Source organism: Condylura cristata, unplaced genomic scaffold (genome assembly GCF_000260355.1).
Source record: "Condylura cristata isolate star-nosed mole 26May11 unplaced genomic scaffold, ConCri1.0 scaffold00006, whole genome shotgun sequence".
NCBI classification, from domain to species: domain Eukaryota; kingdom Metazoa; phylum Chordata; class Mammalia; order Eulipotyphla; family Talpidae; genus Condylura; species Condylura cristata.
This window is the reverse complement of record NW_004567107.1, coordinates 26,179,273-26,196,214: the sequence shown is the minus strand read 5'-3', so window position 1 is coordinate 26,196,214 and position 16,942 is coordinate 26,179,273. Positions and strand designations below refer to the sequence as shown.

The 16,942-nt window shown below is 45.6% G+C and overlaps 1 protein-coding gene across 1 annotated transcript; it reads left to right on the top strand.

The window, feature by feature from the left end:
- The first annotated feature begins 3,446 nt into the window (after positions 1 to 3,446).
- Positions 3,447 to 16,897, top strand: POLR1E (polymerase (RNA) I polypeptide E, 53kDa). Its single transcript, XM_004677503.2, has 12 exons — positions 3,447 to 3,609; positions 4,167 to 4,270; positions 4,985 to 5,061; positions 6,606 to 6,691; positions 8,378 to 8,433; positions 9,152 to 9,296; positions 10,169 to 10,276; positions 11,142 to 11,238; positions 11,837 to 11,970; positions 13,445 to 13,526; positions 14,250 to 14,381; positions 15,432 to 16,897. Exons 1-12 carry the CDS (start codon positions 3,534 to 3,536, stop codon positions 15,589 to 15,591), a joined length of 1,257 nt encoding a protein of 418 aa, XP_004677560.1. The 5' UTR covers positions 3,447 to 3,533; the 3' UTR covers positions 15,592 to 16,897.
- The last annotated feature ends 45 nt before the right edge of the window (positions 16,898 to 16,942 follow it).

Sequence of the window (16,942 nt, the reverse complement as noted above, 5' to 3'; positions counted from 1 at the left end):
CCATTGTTATCATACCTCTCCCCAACCCCGCCCATTAATCTGAGACTTCCACCTGCAGTTGAAGTGACTTCGGAGGTTTTTGAAGCAAAAACCTGACAGAATTGAAGGAAAAGTAGTTCTACAATAATAGTTGGTGACTTCAATAATCCATGCTCAATAATGTATAGAACAATGAAACCAAAGACAAGTAAAGAAATAGCCGAATTAAACAACACAGTTCATCAATTATATCTAAGAGGTATATACAGAACACTCTATACAACACAAATAACATACACATTCTTTTTGCCTTTGTTCTCATCCTCATTTTCCAAGTTGGCAGTAAGAAGTCTTTGTTTTTCTCTCCAGTAGCCCACCTCACAGGGATCCAACCAGAGGGTGAGTTCCTTTTGCAAATCCCCATCACTGACAAGGCATAGCTGCTTCTGGCAGGCATTCAGTGCACCAGGTTCAACTCTGAACCTTACTAACATGAATGCTGTTGGTAGGAATTCCTCTTACTGTCGCTATGACAGTACCTCAAAAAATTAAAAATGAAATTACCATCTGATCCAGCAATTCCACTTCTAGATGTCTATCTGAAAAATATAAAATCTAATTTGAAGATAGATGTACTCCTATTCATCATAGTGCTATTTATAATGACTACAGTGTCTGAAAACAACCTAAATATATATTGATGGATGACTGGATAAAGAAGATATGAGATACACATATATGTGTGTTATATATAAATAGTATATATGTACAGTATTCAGCATATATTCTGTAATGGAATGCTAAGTAAAAAATGTAGTCTTGCCATTTGCAACAACAGAGATAGAACTGGAGGCAATTAGGCTACATAAAATGAGAACGATAAATATGGAATTTCACTCATATATGCAAAATAAAGAAACAAAGCAAAGGAATAGGTAAGTCAAAAGAAATCCTCAGATTTTACTGAAAAACTGAGATTACCAGAGGGGTGGCAGGGTGGGACTGATGGGTGGACAGGGTCCAGTGAGTGTGGTGGAGGGGTTTTTGGTACCTTGGTGGTGGCCCTGTACTCATAAAACATACACAGTGTTGTAAACACTGTTATCGCAGTTAAAAATGTTATTTCACTTTAAAAAAGTGAAATGCATGTTGTAAACCTTTTAGCAGGGATCAGCAAACATTTCTGTAAAGAGATAGCTGGTATTTTAGGCTGCCAACCATCTATGGTCTCTGTTGCATCTCGTCGCATTTTTCCTTCTCTTCCCCTTCGTTCTTCTTATTAGGACTCTTAAGAACTGTAAAAAAAACCAACCATGTTGCAGGCCAGGATGTGACTTAGCAGAAACCAAGTCAAAACATTTATTTATCATTAACTCCAAATAAATTAACATATTGGTGCTTAGAATAAATGCACATTTTGGTTTCCTTAGGAGAGGCATGGCGTGAAGCACAGGGATCCTCTCTCCTTCTGTGCCACACAGCTCAAAGCTCAAGTATTGACCCAGACCTAACATGTGTGAGAAGGATGTAGACATACTGCTCTGTGTCCAGCAGTGGTGGATAGATAGGTCAGTGTCAAGAGAGACCTGTAAATGTTGATGTCTGAGGCCAAGGAGCTGGTGAGAAGAGGAGTAGGTAAATACAAGGGCAAAGTATTCAGGCTTTTAAAGGACTCAGAGCAGAGGAGGTGATTGTCTTCTGTGTGACATTCGCAAGCAGAACAGGAACTACAAGAAGACGCTACAGAAGACAGCTCTGTGGGACCTGTTCAAGGTGAAGTATCTGCCTTATAGGAATGATTATCAGTGTCTATAGGTATATAAGAGGATTCTGCATCAAGAGAGAGTGAGACAGAGAAAAAGGGAAGGGGGTAAGAGGCAGAAGCAAAGAAATAAAGAGCAATGGAGAGGCAGAAGAAATGGTTTTGAAAGTATGCTGAGTTACTGCCAACACAAGGTAGAATCTGACCTGCCTTTTCAGGTCTTCATTAGCTATATCCTAAAACACCAGCAGATGGAGATATTACCCCAAGAAAGGAGTACAATGCCTCTCCCCACTCCTTACTCTCAAAATGCCATTTTCCTCCTCTGAAAAATGATACCAAAACAACTTCAGAAGTCTCTGAATTTCCAAACTAAATTTATAAACAAGCATTTATGGTAAATTCTGCCTGTGATTATCCCCTATTCTAATTTAGAAAAAGTCCCTATAGCTTTTTACATTTGGTTACTTTGTGAATACCGACTACATCCATCTTGCTCCCACACCAGTTATATAAACATGTATATATATATATATGGAATGTGTGTTTGGAATCATTGTTAAATAGTTAATTTAAATAATATAGGAGTGCCTGGCCCTAACACTTCCCCTCCCCAGACAGAACTTCTGTAACTTTAAGTTCTTTTCAGTGCTAATTCTGGAAGTTTGTGTCTCAGTTCATGTCTGATACTCTTTACTCCTCCACCTGAAGATAAAGAAGAATGAACCTTGTGGTGCTAGGTTGGAATTAGAGGTCATTGTGTACTCATGGTTTTATGTATACATGTATTTAGAAATCCTAAATTTTAGAAACGAATCACCAATATTATTAACTCACTTTTAGTTCTGAAAGTATGTATGTATGTTGGATATATATATCCTGATAGGATACAGAGATAAAAGCACCATATCGGCGATTTTCCTGCCAAAGTTGTATAACCTGAAACTAATCACTTGGAAATAGTAGATAAATACTGATTGAGGGATAGTCTACAGAACAAATGGCCTGTAACTAACATTTAAATTGAAAGTCAAAGTAAGAGTGAGGAACTGTTTCAGGTTGAAGGAGACTAAAAAGCTTACAACTAAATGCGATTCTGGACTTATGATTTGCTATAGGGTAATCGGTGAACTTATTAAAGTGGGCTTAAAGGACTGTGGCCTTCCTCCTGCTTCCACGTTGAGGGAGCAGACAGACATATCCATCAGATCGGGCCCAAACGCCCTTGATTCTGGTGGATCTCTCCCCTGGTCCATCCTCCCAGAATTGATAGGGCCACAGGTCTAGGCCGGAGAACTGATAATGGCGGGGGCTATTTACAGGGTTGTGGACGAAGCTTAGATTTCAGGATTGGATCTCCATGGCTGTATTTGTACCCATACTTTGGTCAGACAGTGCAGTGCAGGGAAAACTTACAGAAAAGTCAAGTTCAAGTTGCAGGGCTTACAAAGCGTAAACCCTCAGAGCCACACCTCCATAAGCGCTGGGCCAATCAGGTGCACGCCTGAAAGAGGCGACCACGGAGGGGGTGGAGCACAGTATGGGCGGAGACCACGCCTTACTGCGCGAAGGGGCGGGGCGAAGAGTGGGCGGGTGTTCGCTCCTCTAGTGACCCAGCTAGCGAGTAAGGAAGGGGGCGGAAAGGGCGGATGTAGCGTGGCCACGTGTGTTCGTGCGCCGGGCGAGAACACGCCTCTTCCTGTTGGCCGCGCTACCTGCTCTCCCGCGTGATAACAAGTTCGCTCGTGGCTGCTGCTTCCGGACTCCTGGTCTTGGCGTCTAGACGAACGGGATGGCGGCGCAGTTGTTGCCCAGCGCGAGGTGGCAGTATTGTGGGGAGCCGGACAAAAGCCAGAGAGCTGTACTGGGTAAAAGCTGCGGAGTTGGAAAATACCCCGCCCTAACCGTACCTTTCGTCTCGTTACCTCTACAGCCCTTTCGCCCCCTCCAACCGGTTCCCTAGCTGCTCCAGGACTGCTCCCCTCCAGTCGCCAGCACCACTTGGGGCTCGGCAAGGGCGTTTTCATCCCGTCTTAACCACCACTTCCCAGCTGGATGGGGGGACCTCAGTTGTCCCCACTCCAGGACTGTACCCGAGATCCTGTCATCCTTCGCCTGCCAGGTGGCCAACCTGTCCCTCTTCTCCACTAGGCAGGGGTTTTCTGTTTCTCTTGACCGCTGTTGTCAGCCCCATGTCCCTAGTCTTGCTTGCCAGTCACAGCTTCTCCCTCAGACTCCCCTCACTTCCCCATTCTCTCTTCCCAACTGCACCAGGACTTCCTTCAGAACCTCTTTAGGTCAAGGATCCCGGACTTCTTTGCCATCGCCATCATACAGTCACTCTCTCCCAACGATAATACAATTCCTTCTCACCGTACAGTGGATCTTTCTGCTCTCAACTCATTCTTGTGTTGTAATCTTACAGTCCAGTTCTCCAATGGGAAGCTGCAAAATCCAGGCAATATGCGCTTTACCTTGTACAAGAGCAGCGACTCCACAAACCCTAGGAAGAGGAGTCAGCGGATCCTGGTAAGTGCTGCAGAGGCCAGTTGCCTCCACTTTGCAAGTCTTAGGGGTTTGATGGGTTTAATGGATCATCAAACCCCTTGGGTTTGATGGATGTGGGCCATACAATTAGACAAAGCTCAGGGCCCCAGAGAAAATGAGTACCGGCATGACCGAATGAGGTCAGTGGGAGAAGGTGCTGCTTACTTGATTGCCATCCTGGGGAAGGTGCATTGGAGCTGAGCCCTATAGGATGGGGAACACTTGACAGCCGAGGCTTAGTATTCATTTGAAGAACAGATCAGAGGTGCAGGGGGTGAGAGATTCACCAGAGTAGAGAGCAGAACAGGCAGATCTACTGAAATACACTGTGAAGGGGAGCAGTCAGAGAGATTGGAGAGGTCTGCCATGCCATGTGGGTCACTCCCTGGCCGGGGACCAAACTTAGGCGGCAGTGGCTGCTGTTAGCTTCATAGTGCTGTGTCTTAAGCCCTTGTGCCACCAAAGGACTTTTCTTACCACCTAGAAGACAGCGTTGTCTGGGGCTTCCCTTTCAAATGTCCTTACACCTTTTTCCCAGAGACACCCAGTTTGACTTAGCTATAGTGGAGCTGGATTATCTTGTTTGAATCTACCATGGTTCTAGATGCTTAAGCTTTTGCATATGTAAAAAAGGTGAGATGTTTAATGCCTTTCAATATTGGTTGTAAATGCAGCTTTTCCCTCTTTACATTTTAGGCAGCTGAAACAGATAGACTTTCCTACGTGGGAAACAATTTTGGGACTGGAGCCCTCAAATGCAACACTCTGTGCAGGTAGCAAATGCAACACTGTGCAAGAGACAGTGGGGAATGGGAGGGTAGTGGTGGTGGCCTTAGCACTGCTGTTCTCAGTCTTATTTTGTAGTCAGCGGGAGATTCTAGTGAGGTGTATCGGGCCCCTGTGTTTCCAGACCCGGAGGCCTCATACCACACTGTGGACATACAGGAAAGAAAAATAACTTATTTGTTCAGTTTTTCTAAATTCCTCACTAATATGTAATATTCCTGTTTGCATCTGTCCAGTTACCAGAAGGCAGTTGTCTCCAGTAACTTATTTTGTTTTTTTTTTTTTTGATGTGATACACCTTTGCATCATTCTTGTGTATTTTTTCACAATACAGGATTTCTTGCCTCAGGTGTGGTTACCATAATTTTCCCACCACCAAAACACCCATAGTCCTCCACCATTTTGCATTGTGCTCTCCCACCCCCACTCTAACCCCCAATAACTGTTTTCTCACCTTCTCTACTCCTCCTTTCCTGATACCTCAGAACTATAGTCAGTTGTCAAGAGTTGTTTTTTTTTTTATTAAAAAGTTTATTTTTACATCATTTTGCACATTTTTTTTTCATCTCAATTGTAATCCCCACGGGTTTCCCATCACCAAATCACCCCTGTGCCACCACCATAGTCCCGTGTGTCAAGAGTTGTTTTTAAAGTTTGTCTTTGGTTTCTCCATATACCTCCAGTAATTTGGAATATGGAATGAGCAGGCCAGGATGTGCCTGCAGTGTGCCTTAGAACTGACTACAAGGAAAGAGTTGGTGGTGTCAAAGACTCCACCACTCTCTTAGAGAGAGCAGCCTGGGCTTTCTGTCCAGCTTTCCACTGGCTCGCTGAGTGACCTTACCTTCATTGTCCTTCCTCGCTCCCTTCATCCCCTTGGTACAGTGAAGATTGTCCAGCCTGAACAGTCTCTAACTATAGGGTCTGGCTTAGTGCAGAGTGTCTCTGTGATGATACCTAACAGTGAACCTCAAACAAGACTTTTTGGGAGCCCTCCTAACACTGCATCATTCCTGGCAGAAACTCTAGATCAGACTGGCCTTCTCCCTATACTTAACCAAGGTTTCACTTGTCTTTACTGCCATGAAATTTATGTGTGAAATAAATTCTAGTGTAATTCTAGGTTCTCACATCCCAAAAGGGTTCCCCATTACAGCAGTGAGCCCAGATGTGGTCGGCTACCAGAATCACCTGGTTGGTTCTCCTCACCCCCAACAACCTCACATGTCCTTTTCTTCCCTTCCTGTTTCTTTCTTTTTTTTTTTTCTGGGGTATAGGCCAGAGGTGCAGGGGTGGTGAGAGGATTCACCAGAGAGCCCTTCTATTTCCTACCCCCACCAAAATGCTGCTGTGTATGCTGGTAAGGTGGGAGGGGGAGTGGTAATTGTTACTCATGAGCGTGATACCATTCATTCCTCAGTCATGAAGGGGGCTGTAAGAAGATTGAGAACTTTTAAAGAAGGAAAAGGAAACTATATAAACTGTCTTTTGAATAATCTATTGTCTTTGGTGTTATCTCTTCTGTATTAAGGCACTTTGTGGGAATTTTGAATAAGACCTCTGGTCAAATGGAAGTGTATGATGCTGAATTGTTCAACATGCAGCCTCTGTTTTCAGGTAGGTCCCAAACTGAAGGCTCAGTGAGACACTGTATTTTAGGTTTCCTGGAGGAGCTTATGTGAATTTTTGTTTTGTGAAGCACAATTTGTAGTTATTTCTAAAGTGATGTTTTCCAGCCGGGTCTGTTGTTACTGTCATTTTCATTTGAAAGCTTTTAGGATACCGGGTGACAACCTGCTGTACACCAGGCACAAATTAGGAGCTCTTCTTATAGTAGTAAGTAAAGCAGACACAGATCTATCTCCACAGCATTTGCAGACTTGTGATCAGAAGTGAATTGTAGTTAAAGTAAGTGAACATGACCAGAGCCGAATATTGAGGGCATGTCTGGCATTCTTTCCCATCAGAGGCCTTTTTTAGGCATTAGCTGTTGAAGTAGCATTTTTAGACTCTCTGGTAGGCAGTGGAAGTTGCTCCTAGGTTGGACAATAACTTCCAGGGTGATGAAAGCACATCTAATTTGGGAGGGCTTCTATTTTTTCCCCTAGTACAGTGAGAGAAGTTGCATTGCTTCTCTGCATTGGGACCTTAGATTGTTCAGGGCTAGAGTGGGCTCTTCTGAAATAATAGGGACTCCTTCCTATTCCTGTACCTTTAATACTGAGAACCATGGCTGGAGGGTGTAGGGTAGGGAAGGTGACCAAATCTACTGCTACCCCCAGAGGTTTTCGTTATTAACTTCGACTGTATTTCAAAGCAGTGGTGCTATTCCTTTCAAGAATCTGAGAAGCACTGGGACCTTCCAGAAACATACCTAATATATAAAAAATAGGAGTTTTTGCCTCTAGTTTTAAAAGACTCTTGAGTTCCAAAACCCATCCATCAGACTTTCTTACAGGTAGGTCCTTAGTTTCTAGGGCAAGAATTCCCTGTTTTGCAAACAAATAACTACATTTAAATTATCTGCCAAATGTTGTATTTAGAAGACCAGAGAAAAGTATTCACTGATTTGCTAATTAAGCACAGTTTGTTTTTATATGTAAAAAAAATTTGCAAATGCTGGTTTATTCTAGTCATTGTGTGCATTCATACAAACACGTATTGGGTCCTCGTTTCTTGCGAAGCCCTGATCTCAGTACTTTCAATACCCCTCAGTGCACCACAACACTCCCAGAGCAACCCTCAGTGGTAGTGTTGTTCCTTTTTTATTAAAGATGAGTTTGGCACCAAGGTGAATTCTTCAGCAGGGACATACTGCTTGTTTTACATGAGCCTGGGATTTAAATTTCGGTGAAGTCGATCTGTCTACTAGATAAGACTGGCCCTTTGTGAACACCTAATGGAGGTTGGAGAAGCTTGTGTAAATGATACATCATATTTAGGCTTGTTTTTAGGTCTTTACTAGGAGAGCAAAGCTTTATCAGAAGTTGTTGAGGACTTAAATGTGTCTGTCACTGCCTAATAAACTGCCTGGGACAAGTCATTTCATCTGGAGGCTCATTTTTGTGATTTGCAAAATGTTGAGGTAGCAACAGATAGCCCCTTATTTGACTTCTTAATTTATCTCTGACTACATACTAAAGTTAATTGACTGAGTGTTCACAGTACACATGTTAAGCTCTGGGAGGCTCTGTGGAAAGATGCCTGTTTTTCTTAGATTATCTGAAAAACATAAATGCTGTTAGTATTTGCAGGTCTTACAGTTTGCTTTCTTTTCTGTATTTTTGTGTTTTGTTCTCATAGATGAATCAGTGGAGAGTGAATCTACAGAGAATCAGACCAAAACTTTCAGAGAAAAGGTAAGTGTGACAGAACTAAATCGTGGGGCCTTTAGCAAAATCCCTTCAAAAGCTTAGGTTGGTCCATCAGTAAAATGAGCTGATGGAATGCAGGGTCTGCCTGGCTGCTCTAGTGCATTCCTGTGGTTCTCTGTAGCGACCATGATGAGGTTTGGCACCAGTTCCTGAACTGATAACCGGTGTAGGCTAACACTTGCTTCGAAGATTTAGGTCAGTATTGCAGAATATTGGCTGTCACCTGTAAACTATCTTGTAAAAGTAAACTTTAGAATTTTTCAGTAGAGAAGGTTCCTACCAAGGTCATTTCATCCCAGGATGGCAAATTTTTGATTGACTCTTCAGCACTGCCTGGACCTCTGTCTTGAGAAGAGGTGTGAGGCTACCTTTAGACGCAGAGGGACTTCCCAGTGTCTGCTGTGGATATAGGATAGGGGAACAGTAAACTGTGGCCTGTAGTTCTACCAACCTTAATTGTAGTCGAGTTTTTCTATTATCGGTGGAGATACTGTTGACTTACAAATAGATCTTTACAATTTGTAAAGTTTGCAGTGAATCTGTTTATATCATTTGGTTCTTACAGCAGGCCTATGAAGTAGATAGGCAGGATTCAGCCTGACTTAGAGGTGAGAGAATGTCTCATAGAAGCCTAGAGTCTCTCTGGAGTCACACAACTGGGAGGAGCAGGGCCTCCCAGTAACCCAGTTTGTCTTTTGCACAGATGGACTCTTGCATTGAAGCCTTTGGTACCACCAAACAGAAGCGGGCGCTGAACTCCAGGAGGATGAACAGTGTTGGCAGTGACTCTTTGAACCGCGCAGTTGCTAAAGCAGCAGAGAGTATCATCGATACAAAGGGTGTAACTGGTAAGGAAGTCTTGGGGCAAGAATTGGTTCCTAAAGTAGCTTTCTCCTCTCAGAACTTTTCCCACTCCACAGGTGGAAGTGATGGGAATTAGATTCCTTCCTGCCTCTTGCTGAGGGCCTCCTCGGGAACAGAGGCTGTAAGAACAGCTGCTCCCTGAGCTTGCAGCCAGCTAGAGGAGACAGACTGGGGAACATGTATATATGCACATGTCCTTGGTGCCTGGGCTCGAGGCTGCGGGGCCAGAGGAAGGAGAAGGCCCAAGATACTGCTGTGACCATGATGAACTGAGCCTCCAGAGGCGGTGTTTGTCCTCAGGAGAGCAGATTTTTTTGTCTACTTCAAAAGCTCACAAGCTCCCCCCCCCCAACTCCCCATGAATATTTGTCTTATTTAAAAATGTATTTATTGTTTAATTTAAAATGAGATCAGGCATGTAGGATTTGTGTTGTTTCTGTTAAAAGGGAGTTTTAGTAATTTTTAGGAACTCCATACCCTGTGGTTATATGGATATTTTTCTGTTTCTCCCTAGTACGTGGAAAAGTTTTCTCAAGTTAAACCATTAGAGGCTTTTTGATATCCCTTATTTTTAATTTCTCTGTTACTGTCTTGTAAATGTTTATAAGCACACGTGACTCTCCAAACTGTAATGCAAGATTCCTTCGGGGGACAGTGCAGTAGGTGCCTTCCCAAGAGTGTCATGAGTAGACATCATAGCTCTGGAGCTGGCAGCCTGCTGGGGCAGTTGGGCCTCACAGACAGACACATTTGTATTAGGGGTTTTCTGGATCGGTTGTGATCTCAGTGTATTGCTTACAAAGAGTGTTGGAGAATCAGAAGCCACTCTGACACTGACTTTTCCTGTGTTGAAAAGCTCTGGTCAGTGATGCCATCCAGGATGATTCACAAGATGACTCCGTCTACCTCCCTCCCTGTCACGCTGATGCAGCCAAGCCTGAAGACGTGTATAAATTTGAAGACCGTATCCTTCTTGCATTAGAAAAGCTGCTTTCCTAAGTTAGGGTGCTCACACACTAGTGGCCCAGACTTTGCAAGTACCAGTGGCCCTGTGACATTCACAGAAGCTGTGTCTAGAGCCCTGCTCCTCCTGGGCTGTGAGCTAGGCTTCCTTTGGCTGGGACCTGTTCCAGCACCAGCTTTTTAGCACCTGCAACTCAAGTCTTTTTTTTTTTTAAGATTTATTTATTGTATTTATTTATGAATACAAGAACTGGGGTATAGGGCAGAGATGTGGGGGTGAGAGGATTTACCAGAGACAGAGTGGGGAGATTGACTGAAATACACTGTTGAGGGGAGTAGTGAGTGGGACAGGAAGAGGTCTGCTGCACCATGTGCAGAGATTGAACTGGTGCTTCAGTGGCTGCAGATAGCTTTAGAGTGTGCAACTCAAATCTTTTTGCAGCAAAATACCAGATGCCTACTGCTCAGCCCCAGGAAGGTCACACCCCCCACCCTTGAATAGGGGAAAAAAAAAAAAGGTCAAAATATGACACTTACCTCTACCCCTGTCCAAGTGCTAGGACAGACTGATTTTGTAAAAGGAAGGGTTAGAACATAGAATGTCCCTACTTGTGGGTCTAGTCAGATGGAAAGTGCCTGGCAGCGGCTTTGTGATAAGAGAAGGCAAAAAAGCACAGGCCAGGAAGGAGGTCTGGGCTGGGAGTCTGGCCAGCCGAGTCCCTGAGACTCCCTGAGCCCTGCTCATATACTGAGTGCTCTTTTCTCTCAGCCTCAGTTTTCTCTTCTAAAATGAGGCTGCAACGGGTTGATCGAGCTAGTTGGAAGTTTCCATTTTTGGTCAGATTGTATTCTTCACCTGTAACTAGTTCTTTCCCCTTCGGAATATGAAGCTCTTCAGAGCCCATCTGAAGCTTTTAAGAATGTCACGTCAGAAGAAATACTGAAGATGATCGAGGAGAACAGGTACCCCACTTGGATCAGTGGAGTGTCTGGGGGAGCCAGTGGGCCACAGCAATAGTCAAGAGTGGACATAGGTCTCAGTTGGAGAGGACACAGGTCTTTTGGCACCTGAGCGCAATGAGCTGGTGTTGTCTTGAACGTTTGGGCTTCTGGGCCTGTTGTCCCAAGGCCATGTGGCATTCAAGGGACAGAGTTGGCCTCTGAGTGCGTGGACCCTGTGACTGGGCAGGGGGTGGTGAGGCCTTGTGATCTGGGGCCAGACACTGGAGTCCCCCAGTATCACGCTGATGTTTGGTTGTCACAGGCGGGACAGGAGTGCTAGTCTGGGAGGAGGTGCCTGCTGAAGTGGTCATTTGTCTGTGATCACATACTGGGCGAGCTTTTTCTGAAGTTAAACATATTTTACGTATCATGTGTTTTAAATCATTATTTTCCTTCCTCCTCCTCAAGTCCTTTACCACCCCTGCACAAACCCACGTTGTCCTTCTCTGGCGGCAGACTCTTGCTCAGCTGCCAAGTGTGTGTCAGCCATGAGGTGTGCTGGCTCCTGACAGAGCTATTCTTTACCAGATACATTCACCCCGTTCCTTCCTTGTTTTAGCCACTGCTGCTTTGTCATAGAAGCGCTGAAATCTTTGCCACCCGACGAGGAGCGCCGAGACCGCCAGGCCCGGTGCCTGTGGTTTCTGGACACCCTCATCAAGTTTCGAGCACAGAAAGTAATTAAGCGGAAAAGTAAGTCCACAGTTTTTTCTAGTTCCTTATTTGTAGTTTTAGACCAACTCTGATGAGAGGAGGAAATGGGTATGTTGGCCCAGGTCTTTATTTTCACCTGTAATGGCAAGGTTCCTGCTGGCACTACTATGGGCGTAGAGGACTCCCAGCTCTTCCCCATCTGAGAAGAGGGAGGGGTTGGATGACACGATGGTTCAGGGCTGACATTCATTACCTCTGTTCTGCAGTAGGTAGGATTTGCTCCCAGCCAGACAGGTACAATTGGGGAGCATGTTAGGTAAACATTAGTCACACAGCGAGAAACTTTGGCCTTGCTCACAAAAGCTTGGGATAGGTTGTTTCTGTGTTGTGCCAGATCATATCTGCCCGGGAGAGGAGACATGAACTTCATGTCTTCATGGAGTGTTCAGTTGCCCACCCCATGCTCAGCTGTAGCTGGGGCTGAGAGCAGCTGCTGCCCTCATGTACACAGAGGTGGATGCCCAGCAGGGGGCACCTGCAGTTTTAGGGCTGGGTGAGTGCAGTCATTGCAGTGGTTGGGTACCCACAGTCTCTTCATGTTTTTCAGTATTTGCTTAATTCTTATTTTCACATTCTAGTCTCCTTTCTCTCCTTGGACTTTCTCTATAGCGGTTTTGTATTCTTTTTTTTTTTTTAAGATTTATTTATTTATACTTGCAGAACTGGGGTACAGGCCAGAGGTGTGGTGGGTGAGAGGATTCACCAGAGACAGAGTGGGGAACAAAACAGGCAGAAGATCAACGAAGTACACTGCTGAAGGGAGCAGCGGGCGGGTCAGAAGAGGTCTGCCAGGCCATGTGGGTCAGCTCCCTGGCTGGGGATTGAACTCATGCTGCAGTGGCTTCATAATGCGGTGCTTTAACCCGTTGCGCCACTGGGGAGAGCCCCCCTCCTTTTTTTTAATCTGGAATCCTGTATTCTTTCAAATAAGATTTTACTATACTTTTATTGGTTGATACAAAAACATTTTAATAATTATTACGATGGTAAAAAAAAAAAAATAAGGTACAGCACCTACAATATTGCTCAATATTGTCTGCCAGTGACTTACTTGTGATGAAATAATAATGGTAGCAAGTCTTCCTATACTTTTAGAGACTGTCCACTTTGGTGCTGTTACTTCTGAACTTTAAAAAAAAATTTTTTTTAAATATATGTGTGTGTGTGTGTATATATATATAGTGTGTGTGTGTTTAATCCTTTGTGGAGTCAGTTCCTTGTCTTTCTTGTCACCACCACACTGCAGCTCTCTCCAGCTGCATATGGTCTGCAGGCTGAAGCACACCTGAGTGGATTTTCACTGCAGCGTGGCTGGTCTGCTGGGCCCTGCTTCTCTGACCACATGGTTCTGTTCATTATAGTGCCTCAGCTGTTGCCTTCTCCCCACACATGGATGAGGCATGTGGTCCTAGGGTTTTGCAAGAAAATGTTTAAATTCATCTTTGTATCTTAGGTGCTCTGGGGCCTGGAGTCCCACACATCATCAACACCAAACTGCTGAAGCACTTTACCTGCTTGACTTACAAAAACGGCAGGTCAGTAGGGTTGATTTTGGGGTTCTGCTTATATAGGTGAAGGCAGGTAGGGAGGGTGAGCATGGTGAGGAGGGTTTGGATTTTTTTCTGTAGTCACAGAGATGCTGTGCTGAAGAGAGCACTGCATTTGGAGGGGCTCTGGGGTTGAGTAAGTTCAGGGAGCACTGTACCCTGTCCCCTTTGACGAAGTCACCCAGAGGCGCCGGCATGTCCTGCCACAGACTTCCCTTGACACCTCTGGCAGCCCTCCTTGATGTCCCAGAGAACTAGTGTTCAGTGTTCTATGGAAGCACACTGTTGCCCGCCCGATGACGGGGGAGAGAAGACCAAACCACTTCTGGGCTTTCTTCCTGCTGTTTACCTGGGACGTGTCTGCTGCTCGGAGCGGGCTTGGCAGATTTACAGGCAGCTGGGTTTGGGATGACTTCACGGCAGCCACACTGAGGAAGGGCCTCTCTTGTGAGGCACTAACTGTGCCTGGGGAGAGCGTGGCTGCGGCTTTCTCTCCCCCTTGAGGAAACACTGGGATTGGCTCACTGCTGCTCTGTGTGAAGGCTCGTGCTCCTTAGAGGACAGAGGTGTTGCTTGAATATCTTTTCCTTTCTCCAGGATGGGAAAACAGGGAGCAGGCAGGGCGGCAAACTTGACTGTTTTTATTCTAACTTTGGAGAAATCATCCTGGAGTTTAACGTTGTCTCTCCTTTGCTGCTACCAATTTTGCAGTTTACGGAACTTCATTTCGGATTCTATGAAGGCAAAGATCACTGCGTATGTGATCATACTCGCCTTGCACATACATGACTTCCAGATTGACCTGACAGTGTTGCAGAGGGACTTGAAGCTCAGTGAGAGGAGGTGAGTCTGAGCCTGCCAGAGCCAAGCACCCCGTGCTGCCTTGATGTGTTCCCCGGACCACTGCGAAGCTTGAGGCACCTTCAAGGGAACTGGGGATGTTGAGTATGGGGAAGACGGGGGCACAGATGCCAGTTTTCAGTGAGTGAATTATTGGATGAGCACCCACATACTCCGTTGCCTTTTCTGAACAAGGGATGGTGTTCAGTCTATTAACAGAACATTTCAGTGATTTCTCTAAAAGACAGTTGAAGAATCTTAGTTTCAGAGAAGTCCTTTGCAGTACTTCACAGTCAGGGAGTGGGATACCTGGGCTTCACCCCAAAGCCTTCCCATTGCATCTGTTCTTGTTAACCAAGCAGTCTGCAGTCTGTACGCTCTTCAAGGGAAGAGGAAAACTCATGCTCCTGAGTGATGATGGAACCAGGGGGTGGAGTTATAAGAAAACCCCATTTCAGCATGGCAAAAAAAGGCTTTTTCGGGGCTAGACGGGACAGTTAGGACGTATTTAAGACAAGATGGGGCTGCTGTTGGCAGGGCTGTGCCTTCCCAGCTTCTCTGACCAGACTCGGCTTTCAGGCCCTTTTGGCTTGTTGTAAGGGGTTCAGACTGTAGGGGCGGGACTTCTTCATTTCCTTAGTGGTGGTGGTTTGAGGGTATCTGATATCCAAGGACCCTGAGAAACTGGAAACACCCTTATTGGGAATCTTCGCAGTCCTTGGAGGTATTATTCGGAGGGCTAGTCTCACAGGCAGTGAGGATAAAAAGAAAAGAAACATACTTGGAGCCTGTAGAATTTGAACAAATGCTCAATCTAGGTTATAAAAGTGTACGGCATTATTAACAGGATCTACGTATGTTTCCTTTTCTTATATAGACATTTTCTGGTGACAGCCCGTTGAGATGAAATCATCTGGTGCAGGGTGGGAGCCAGGGGCCCCGTCTGCCTTTCTGTTGGGGGCTTTGCTTCAGGTTCTGTCTTCCTGGGCCCCTGTCAGACCTCCCTAAGCAGGCACATTGTGGAGACTCCATCTTTGTGTAATTTCTCCTTAGGATGATGGAGATAGCAAAAGCCATGAGGCTCAGGATCTCCAAAAAAAAGGTGACTCTGGCCGACGGCAGGGAGGAGGATCACAAGCTGGGCACGCTGCACATCCCGCTGCCTCCGGCCCAGAATGCAGATCGCCAGGCAAAGCGGAGGAAGATTACCTAGAGGTGTGCTTTCCAGACTGGTCATTTGGCCACATTGCAGTGCTCGTTCTGTTCATTTCCAGTTTCATTCTTAAAACAAGACAAAGGAAGAAGCCCTGTTTGGGCACAGGCATGAAGTCAAAAGCCAGCGTCTGTCATGCTGGTCTCAAGCAGACAGAATGTGACCGCCACCATGGACTTTCTCCTCCACAATGTTCCTGGTGTTGGTTCACACGTGGGGGTGTGGGGGGGGTGGGGTTTTGGCAAAAGATCTCACTAGGCTGGAGCCTGGGCCACCTCTCATGGATGAAGATTAATAAAGAGAACTGTAAGGTGCTGTGCTTAGGTCTGGAAAGATCAGTGGAGTCCAGAGAGAGGAGACTGCAGCTCATCAGTGAGATGGCCGAAACAGGCTGATCTAGTTGGAGCCTGCCAGCAGGCAGGAGGCGCTTCTCAGGTGCTGTGCCGGCCTCTGGCCACATAGGGATAGGTTGTGAAAGCCACACTTTTTAGGGTGGAGGAATCAGTCACAGTTTAGTGCAGAACTCTACTGTTACAGATCTCAGAAAAGGAGCTTAATAGATGGGTAGAATGTTGAAGGGTTGCAGGAGTGGGGTGAGGTTGCCACCTCTGGAGTGGCTGTTTGCAGGCGTCAGGAGCCTCTTCTACCCCACAGCTGCTGCTTGGATTCATGGGACTGCTGACTTGACGCTGGAATGTGAGTGCGTCCCACTTGCAATACTCAACTGTTCTACCCACCTGCCGATCAGCACACATGGCCCAAACATCAAGACACATGTCAGCTTCTCATAGGAATCCAGGCTGATGGGAGCAGCCTCAGCTGACAGTGGCTGGTCTGTAGCAGAGGAGGGGCAAGCTTTGTGCTGGGCATAGGGACACAGGGCGTGGCGCCACAGGAGGGCGTAGGAGGGCCATCAGGCAATCAACACTCGGTGCAGAGGACTCTGCCCTCGGCTGGTGGAGTTGGGTATGAGCTCGTAGGGACTCAGCACAATGAAAAGCAGGGAAGGAGTTCCACAGATGTGATGATGGAGAAAGGTCCTGGGTGTGGGTAGCATTTAGCCAGGGAGATTTCTTTTGGCTCAGTGAAAGAAAAACAGATGGAATAAGTTCTGTGGGTGGGTTTGGCTCTTAAGCTTCTGTGCAGCAGTGCCACAGAAACTGCTTCTGTGCACATTCATTGGCTAAGTCAAGTCACATTTTATGGGATCTGGATGAGTGGGATAGGAGTACGTAATTCTTAGTGAGGACAGTAAAAATGTGAAGTAATTGTCACAGTTGGTGAATATCTTCATTTAATACGGCAGTGGTGCAAATATTTTAGTTCAATAAAGTATTCTTGTAATAAGATT